The sequence below is a fragment of the Lipophrys pholis genome (genome assembly GCF_963383615.2).
Source record: "Lipophrys pholis genome assembly, chromosome: 15".
Lineage (NCBI taxonomy): Eukaryota > Metazoa > Chordata > Actinopteri > Blenniiformes > Blenniidae > Lipophrys > Lipophrys pholis.
This window is the reverse complement of record NC_137642.1, coordinates 28,204,218-28,213,991: the sequence shown is the minus strand read 5'-3', so window position 1 is coordinate 28,213,991 and position 9,774 is coordinate 28,204,218. Positions and strand designations below refer to the sequence as shown.

The following is a 9,774-nucleotide window of genomic DNA, read 5'->3' as shown; positions in this document are numbered from 1 at the left end:
CAGCTTCATTGCAGCGTTTGCTGTAGAGTGAAGAACTCTGAATTTAGCCCCTGTAGTTGCTGCTGTACTTTCTGTGCTGGGTATTAGCCAAAGCAGAGTAACAATACTAATGTTCAGGTTTGAGGACTTCTTTAAAACAAAATTGTTCTTTATATATTGTGACACGTTAAGAGGTGGTAATTTGACACCAGCTTCATTGCCGTGTTGTCGAGTCTCTGGATTTATACACGCAGCAGTATTTGTTCTGTGTTACCCTCCGATTCTAAAATGAACGTGCTTCTGATTGGCCTGTGAACGCGCAGTTTCAGGAACGTGTAATTTGACACCAGCTTCATCGTCACTGTCTCTCCTGCTGTCGCTTCGCCTGAAGTGAAGAAGTGAAGAAATGGAGTTAAAACTGAGGCTCAAAGCGAAGTTTGTCCTCTCGCACATGAAAATACCCTCATGTTGTGACGCTGTGGCCACGTGGGAACACAAAAAGCGACGTTGTGCGAGAAGAAGCGGAGACGTTCAGGCGTCGGTTCAGCCCGACCCCCCCCCCGACCCCCCCCCCCCCGGAGCGCCGGCCGGCCGTCTGCTTCTCCCGGATCCGTTAATAAGTTAAAAAGCAGGCGGCGCTGCGCCGCCACAGGAAGTGTTCCCTCCGACCTCTGAGAGGACGAAGTGCTGTGAGGTGCCACTCTGAGCCTCCGGAGGACCGAGTCTGTCCAGACGCCCCCCCCCCCCCCCAACGCCCGCCATCAGTCGGGCGTCTGCAGCGGCCGCCGGTAGCAGAAGCGCACGTGCAGCCCGTTGACCGGGTGCACGATGGGAACCGTCTGCATCTTGGGGAAGTTCTCGGTGGCCAGCGTCCAGGAGCACGTCCCGATCAGCTCCACCGCCAGAGTCTTCAGGACCACCTGAGCCAGCTCCTTCCCCACGCAGCTGCGCACGCCGCCGCCGAACGGCACGTAGCTGAACCGCGACGAGCGGCTCTCCTCCCGGTCCGGCCCGAAGCGGTCCGGGTCAAACTGCTCCGGGCTCTGGAAGGCCGCCGCCGTCTCGTGGGTGTCCCGGATGCTGTACATGACGCTCCAACCCTTCGGGATCTGGTAGCCCTGCGAAGACGAGGCGGGACAACGGAGAGTCCGGTTTAATACGTGAGCATGGAGACGTTTCATCGTGTTTAGGAACGCACCGACACCGGCACCGATACCGGCACCGATACCGGCACCGACACCAGCACCGGCACCGACACCGGCACCGGCACCGACACCGGCACCGGCACCGGCACCGATACCAGTCCCAGGTATCGGGATACTGCACATGGTACTGCGAGAAAGCACTGGGCTATGGTACTGTAGTAGGGACGGGTATGGAATTCGGTTCTTTTATGGGTACGACCGAATTCTGTCAGTACTACCGAGTATCGATTGACGTAAAATCAAAGTGTGGCGGTTTTCGGTACCTAAACGCCTCCATGTGACTGAGGGAGAGGAAGAGTAGGAGATTTTCCCAGCCGGACTTGAACGCAGCATTGCACACGAGCGTAATGATGTCAGTAGTGTAGTAGTAGTAGTGACCGGAGTAACATGGCCGAGAGAAAACGCTCAAAAGTACGGCTCCACTTTTCAAAACGCGACGCAGACTGTACTCGCTGTAATATTTGTGATGTGTACTGCACACGGCGTAGTTGCAGTAAATGTTGTGAAACAACTGCGACGTTACAATACAAAGAGTTGGATGTTGTTTTTATATATTTGTTAAAGTTTAGATATTGAGAAATAAATGTTAAACTGAAAAATGTTTTGATTTTATAAATAACCAAATGAACATTTATTACCACACAAAAGTACAGAACATTGTTACCGGTATCGATTCCCAGGTACCAGGTATCAGTTTGCAACGCATGGCATTCGTATAAATGACACTTTATGGCATTTCATAAGTACTCGTATCAGTACTCGGTATCGGCAAGTAGCTCAAGGTCAGAACTTGTACTCGTCCTTGGAAAACGTATCGGTCACTAACTCTTATACTTTTGCTTTTCTTTGTCTAGTTTTTTTGTTGTCAACATCTACTCAGTATTGGAAATAAGTACTGCAGTACTTGGCAATGAAAATAACTTTTGCAGCATTTCTGTGTAGAAGAAATGTAATATACCCAAAACATATACACGATGTCGAGTTCACAAAACTCTTCGAATGACAACGCATCATTAAGTTTTCATTTCTGAAAAGTTTTGCGTTTACACGGCAACGTTTTGAAAACGATGTCTGTTTCCATGGAAACGGCAGAAATGCTGAAAACGCGTGTTTAGTTGCTGCTGTTTGGTATTAACACGAAGAGAACACGGACGCTCTTAGTGGACAGACCACTAAGGTGGATTGTTATTACTGTGACTGTCAAAATAAAACCACCAAGTCCAGGAGAACCTGGACTGGGACTCATGGCACCACGGAGGAAACTGTGTTCTGATTGGCTCTACTGAGCATGTGCAGAACTACTGGTCACTACCAGCGTGGTGAGCAGTTTTAAAAAGTTGTGTTTTACCACAGAGACGGAGTCAGAGCATCTTTGAAAAGTTCCACTTGTTTACAAAAAGTTTTCTCTTTTCACTTGAAAACGTCTTTGAACTGAACTTTTTTTTCACATTTCAGAATTTTATTTACAATTTTCAGTTTTGTTTTTTTTTACTTTTTTACTTTTTCACTTAGTTCTTGGTCTTAGTCTTCGTCGTAGTCTTAGTCTTGGTCTTAGTCTTAGTCTTAGTCTTGGTCTTGGTCTTGGTCTTGGTTGATGTGGTCTCTGGGTCGCCACCTTGACGACGTTTCTCAGCTCAGATTGTAACCCGTCTACTAGTTCTTTTAACCCTGACCGGTTCCAGTCAGATCTGCATCTGAAAGATTCCCTCCAGGATTCCCCGCTGCGTTTCCCATAACGCCTCTGGCGTGTCTCAGGACTCACGCCGGCTCGGCGAGGTTCAGAGTGGTGGACGGACTCATGGCGGTTCTGAGTGTTGGACAGACTCATGGCGGTTCTAAGTGTTGGACAGACTCATGGCGGTTCTAAGTGTTGGATGGACTCACGTCGAGCTCAAAGGTCTGCAGGGCGGTCCGGTAGCCCCCGGAGACGGGCGGCAGGAAGCGCAGCACCTCCTTGACCAGGCAGTCCAGGTACCGGAGCCGGCTCAGCTGCTCCAGGTTCAGGGCCGGGATGCGTGAGCGGGAGCGAGGGGAACGGCGGCTCGCCTCCTCCTCTTCCTCCTCTTCCTCATCCTCCATCTCCATGGCGACGTGTCTGGCGTCGCCCCCCAGGTCCTCGGCCTGCAGCTCGGCGCGGGCGCGCTGCACGACGGCCGGGTGCCGCAGCAGCTGCAGCACCAGCGAGGTGGAGGCGCTGGCGGTGGTGGAGTGCGCGGCGAAGATCAGCTCCACCGCCGTCTCCTGCAGGACGACACAGTGCAGTGGTTAGCACCGCCACCGCACAGCCCGGGGACGCCGGTCTGATTCCCAGCTGCTCTGCTGAGGGTCCAACAAACTGTTTTTACTACAAATGTGGAATTTTCATTGATAGATTTAGTTTTTCTTTCTCAGGATTTTGACTTTCACTCATTTCACTGCATGAACACTCCATCACTTTCTCTTCTAATAGTTAGAATTTTTCTCAAAATGTTGACTTAAATAATCTCACTTTTTTTTTTTTAATATCTTGACATCCCAAAAAATCTACAATTTAGAAATGTTTATAATTCATTCAGACATGAAATTAAATTAAATTAATACAATTTTTAACTTCAGTTTCACCTGAAAATGTTCACTTTAACATTTTATCAACATTTTAACTTCATAAATGTTCTTTACTTTTACTTCACATTCACACTTTTTCTCAACAGATTAACTTTTTATTCTAATATTTTGACTTTTCTTCTGAAAATGTTCACTTTAACATTTTGAAGTTCACATTTGAAATATTAGAACTCCACGATTTACCATTTTGAAGGTTTTTTTAACTTCAACTTTCCATCTCTGACTGAAGAAATTCCCTTTTTGACTCTTGAACTTGAGGTTTTTTTCTGGGCTCATCTTCTAGCAGAGCTGCTTTAGGTTCGGGCGGCTGGGAGTGTCTCTCGCTCGCCGGGTTACCTTCAGCTCCTGGATGCTGAGCTGCTGCTCGTGCTCTTTGGCGCTGGACAGCATGTAGTCGAAAGCGTCGTGAAACTCGCCGTCCAGCTGCTGGCGCTCCATCTTCTCCTGGATGATCTTCTCCATGTTGGCGTGCAGGATCTCTCGGGCCTTGATCCCCTGGACAGACACAGTTTGTTGGGAAGAACCAGCCCGGAGACGTCGGGTCGTGTTCTCCGCGCCCGGCGCCGTCTTACCTTCCGCAGGCCGCTGAACGGCGCGTCGACGGGCAGTGAGAACAGGTTGTTCATCAGCTGCTCGAAGACGCCGGCCAGGTAGACGAGGCGCTCCTCCTCCAGCCGCAGGCCCAGCAGGACGCTCACGGCCACTCGGAACGTGAGCGAGCGGGCGGCGGCGTACACGTCTACGGCGCCCGGCTCCGAGCACCACTTGGCGATTTCAGACTTGACCACGTCCTGCAGCCGGGGCAGGTAGGACTCCAGGGCGCCGCGGCCGAACACTCGGGCCAGGATCTTGAAAGGAGGGAAGAAACAAAGAGGTCGTAAAAGGTTATGACCTGCGACACGACCGTCAACACCTCTGAAGATTCCCTCAGCTCGCCGACCGGACCACCACATTCTACTGAAATATCCGCAAAGGATTCCGGGGAATATTTGGTACTGATAATAGGACGTGTTTTTACAGTAGTCATAATAGTCATTTGTAATAAATATACTCATCGTGACAGTTCTACTGTCCCGACAGTGAAGAAGCTCACCGTCCTGTCACCAGACCCTGTTCAAACCACAACGCTGCTGCACATGCTCAGTACAGCCAATCAGAACAATGTTTCCTGTCATGAGTCCCAGTCCATTATCTCCTGGACCTGGTACTTTTATTCTGACAGTCAGCGAAATAACAATCCAACTTGGTAGTTTTATTGTGACAGTCACTGTGTGCATGTGTGCGCGTGTGCCTCCAGTAGTAAAACTAACAGTACTAGTACCACCAACTAGTGGCCGACAGGAAAACTACATAGTTTTCAGCGTTTCTGCCACGTCAGTGTAAAAAAAATATCTTTCAAAATGTTGCCGAAAAACAGAGAAACAACGTTTTCACTTGAAACCTGGACACACTGGCTGTGGTGGACACTGTCTGTGGTGGACACTGTGGCTGTGGTGGACACTGTCTGTGGTGGACACTGTGGCTGTGGTGGACACTGGCTGTGGTGGACACTGTGGCTGTGGTGGACACTGGCTGTGGTGGACACATTGTGGCTGTGGTGGACACACTGGCTGTGGTGGACACTGGCTGTGGTGGACACTGTGGCTGTGGTGGACACTGTGGCTGTGGTGGACACTGGCTGTGGTGGACACTGTGGCTGTGGTGGACACTGTCTGTGGTGGACATTGTGGCTGTGGTGGACACTGTGGCTGTGGTGGACACTGGCTGTGGTGGACACTGTGGCTGTGGTGGACACTGGCTGTGGTGGACACTGGCTGTGGTGGACACACTGGCTGTGGTGGACACTGGCTGTGGTGGACACACTGGCTGTGGTGGACACACTGACTCACTGCATGAGCACTCCAGTGCAGTGGACTCCTACCTTCCTCTTCCTCTTGTGCAGGTCCCCGATGGAGTTGACCAGGGTGTTGGGCCCCAGGATGATGCGGGTGCTCTGGGGCCACTGGGTGCACACCAGGCTGTGCTCCCCCAGCAGGATCTTCCGGATGTTCTCGGCCCCCGTCACCCGGACGACGGGCTTCCCCAGGAGGTGGGTCTTAAACACGTTGCCGTGACGCTCTCGGCGCGAGATGTGGAAGTTGGAGCCCTGCAGAGCAAACGTCCTCCGTCAGTAAGGAACGCAGATTAGAACCCTACCTGAAGCTGGAGTGTGTGTGTGTGTGTGTGTGTGTGTGTGTGTGTGTGTGTGTGTGTGTGTGTGTGTGTGTGTGTGTGTGTGTGTGTGTGTGTGTGTGTGTCGTGTGTGTGTGTGTGTGTGTGTGAACTTCACTGTCCTGAGCAGGAAATCCAAAGTAAACTGGTTCAGAACCATTAGAACTTCTACAACTATTAGAAATAAAACAGAAAAACAACGGATAGAAAATAGAGAAACGAAGTGAAGTGTTGCTCTGGATCCTTTAACCGGATGTAAATACTTTAGAGACGCACTTGTCAACGTGTCGGTAAAGGTTGTTTTAGCGGTAGATGTGGAGTCCCGGGCTCCTGGAGGTGATTAGTTAGCGGAGTCTCCCTAAAAGCTACTTCCGCCCCTTGAAACGTCCAGAACCGCCTCCGTCCCGGTGCGCAGAGAGGATGGGCAGTTTGATGGAGGGATGAGGGAGCGCATTCCTCCCGGAGAGAGGGAGCAAGAGCTGCAGAGAAAACGTCTGTTCTGCGGCATCATGCCCGCACATGTCGCATTAACAGCACAAGAATCCTCCAGCAGCTCCTGCACGCGCATTACTACCAACGATCTGACCTCCGTCTGGCACCGTGACGAAGGACGCGAAGCGGCCGGATGACGCGCGTTTGACGCGTGGAGACGCTGGAAGCAGCGGCGGACGCTTTGGAAAGTTGTAAAAGTTCAGCAATAAAAATGAAAAGTTGCGTCTGACCTGGAAGAGCCAGTGGAAAGTCTCCCCGACCAGCGGCCAGCCCATGGAGCCGCTCGGCAGCGGCAGGCGGTTCTCCTTGTCCCGGGTCAGGCTCCAGCGGAGGCTCCACAGCTGCCGCGTCAGCGCCAGCAGCAGCAGCGCGCTCAGGACCGAGGTGAGCGCGGTGGCCAGCGCCGACAGAACCCCGAACTGAGGCAGGGGGAACATCTCCGAGCCGCCGCGCCTCCTCCCGGCATCCACCTGCGTCCGCGCGTAAAAGGAAGGGAGTCTGGCGCGTAAAGCTTCCCCGCGTCAGTCCTTCTCCTTCTCCTTCTCCTTCTCCTTCTCCTTCTCCTTCTCCTTCTCCTTCTCCTTCAGTCTGTCGGTCCCCTGTAGAAATCTGTCCCAGTAAAAATAGGAATAATTATCAGACTTTATCAGGAAAGTGACCATATTTGAGAACTTGTGTGTTCCTGTTTCCTTCAAACTCCTCAGATCGTCTCGACCTTCTGTTTGGATAAACAGCGACGCGTGCAGATTTTAAAAACAAATATAAATATATATATAATGTTCCCTTTAAGTTTTCAAGATTTAAGTTCTGGCAAAGCATCTTCACCGGATTCACACACACTTCCGGTGCGTTCTGCTTCACGAGACGTCTGGTTGACGGAGAAATGTCAGAATTGAACAATTAAAAAAAAACAGCTTGACGCATTAATTTGAAATAAAATCGTAAATAAACTCTAAAGACTCGTGATGAAATGAAGCGCTGAGCCCATAAACCTGCACGTTTCTAAACAAATTGTTTTAAATGTTATATTAGTGACTCATATGGTTTGATTCCACATCGTGTGACCGGATATCGACGAGTGAGAAATTGATGCAGTTTAACGACTTTATGAGCTTGGAGTAGAGAAGCGTGAGATTCCAACAGGTTGGGAGAAGTTTGGATGTTTAAACGATGAATAATGAGAGATTCTTGGATGGGGCGGTGGGCGTGGTCAATGGAGGCTCTATAAAGTGGATGTGCGCTCTGTTTGGACTCCACCGTGGAGACATCCACCGATTAAACGCCTTTACGCCGTGATTACGGATCATTATGGTGATAATCAGCCTCCCGGTGAATGCAGACAGTTTGTGAACTCCCTGGGTCACCTCCGTCAGGACTTGTGCTTTTTTAAATCTTCTTCAGTGAGGCTGCTGCAGTGGCAGTTTTAAAGCAGATTGTGGAGCCTGAAGAAGAGAAAAGCCTTCCCGGGGGTTTGTCTGATTGTATTGGTTCGTCTGTAATTAGATTTGGGGCGTGCGCAGTTCCTTGAAGGAGCTGTGGATTTGGCTCTTCTGAGTTTGTGGATTATCGGAGGGTTTCTATGCCCTGGGTGTTGACTGACAGACTCTGTCTGCACATCTTTGTGACTGCGGCGCTCGGTTATTCCAACGCTCCATCACAGGAGCCGCAGAGGACGGAACCAGACGGAACCGAGCCTGAAAGTTCACACTGAGGGCGAAGAAACAGTCTCACTCACGCACTTTAGTATGTTTCCCTGCACGGATCTCACATCCAGCTCCTGTGATTCACAAACTCGAGACAGACAGAAGCGCACAACAAACATGTTGCACAAGCACAACTTGCATCACGCACAAACTTAAATACACGTGCGCACACATAAATATGTGCGCGCATAAACCCTATCTCACACGCGCGTTTCAAATGTTTAAAGCTGTGTAGTGTGTGCACACATTGAATAACAAATACACACTTTCTGCTACACACGCGTAAATCTTTGTGCACAATCACACACAGAACTTCAGTAAAGCAATCTGTGCGCGCGCACGTGCACGGAGTTTGTTGAAATCAGTAAACACACACAAATAGAACAGAATAGAAGTGGTTTACTGATCCCACAGAGAAGTTCTTTAAACCTGCAGAGAAACATTCGCGCGAATAAACCAAAGTCCTGAGAAACACTTTTTTTTCCAAACGCAAACATTTGATTACGCACGGACAATACACACACACACACACACACACACACACACACACACACACACACACACACACACACCGCTCTGCGCAGATCGTGTTGTTTCGGTCTGAGCCCCGCAATCTCTCCTCGGAGCGGATGGATGCGCCTGCACGGACTCGGCCCGGGACTCGGACCGGGATTCCGGGTGAAGTGCAGCAGAAGCGTGCTCCCTCAGGAAACCCCCGCTTCATTCCGCTGTCGCTGCTCCTTCAACATGAGGAGTAGCTGTCAACTATTCCAAATAGTTTTACAGGTTTGCGTGCGCCGGCTTGTCTATTAGGTTATGCGCCTTTATAGGTACAGTTCAGGGGGCTCCCCCCCCCCACCCCCCACCCCCCACCCCATCCCCGACCCCCCCGGGCGGCCCGGGCTTTATAGAGCAGTGGCAATAAATCAGGTTTGAAAAGAAAAAGAGGCAAAAGAAGAAGAAAGAGGGGATTTGAATACAGTGGGAGCAGATTAACAGGCGTGGTAAAGTAAACTCGAGGAGAGACGCGAGGAAGCGACGCGCAACAAGTTCAGCTTTTCTGTTTTGTTCCACAAAAAATAGGATTTACTTCATTTATATATTAAAAAAATAAAAAAATAAAATAAAGGCAAGACTCACCTCCGGGCGAGCAGCAGCGTCTCCTCAGAGGACAAATCCGTGAAGGAGAAGTCGGTGCGCGGACTTTTCGGGGACTTTTCCTCCCTGCACAGTGCGCGGGACGTCGGCGCGGGGGGCTTTATAGAAGCGGCCGCGACGCGCCACCGCGATCCACCTTCGAGCGGGTGACGTGGGTCTGAATATGTTAAAGAGGCTCGTTCATTCACGACGCGGCGCGGCGCGGCGCGGGGAGCGCGACGCGTCTGTGGAGAGCCGCGGCGGAGACGCAGCGGTGTGTCCCTGGAGAGGGAGAGAGAGCGAGAGAGCGTGCACGCGGCCCCGTGCGCGCGCTCGGATGGGATTGACTGGCAGGTAGACCGATCGTTCAGTCGGTCTGTGGTTTGACAAGGAACGACGTTACCGTGCGCTCCGGCAACCGACTGTGCGGACGCACAGGAGAA

At 51.0% G+C, this 9,774-nt stretch overlaps 1 protein-coding gene across 1 annotated transcript; it reads right to left on the bottom strand.

Moving 5' to 3' along the window:
* Positions 1–740: 740 nt before the first annotated feature.
* On the bottom strand, positions 741–9,453 carry cyp26c1 (cytochrome P450, family 26, subfamily C, polypeptide 1; the record flags this gene model as incomplete). The annotated part of the gene is made up of 7 exons (XM_080481461.1): positions 9,335–9,453; positions 6,722–7,100; positions 5,710–5,934; positions 4,361–4,636; positions 4,125–4,283; positions 3,069–3,425; positions 741–1,097 (listed from the first exon to the last, which is right to left on the bottom strand). Exons 2-7 carry the CDS (start codon positions 6,926–6,928, stop codon positions 741–743), a joined length of 1,581 nt encoding a protein of 526 aa, XP_080337587.1. The 5' UTR covers positions 6,929–7,100; positions 9,335–9,453.
* Positions 9,454–9,774: the final 321 nt, after the last annotated feature.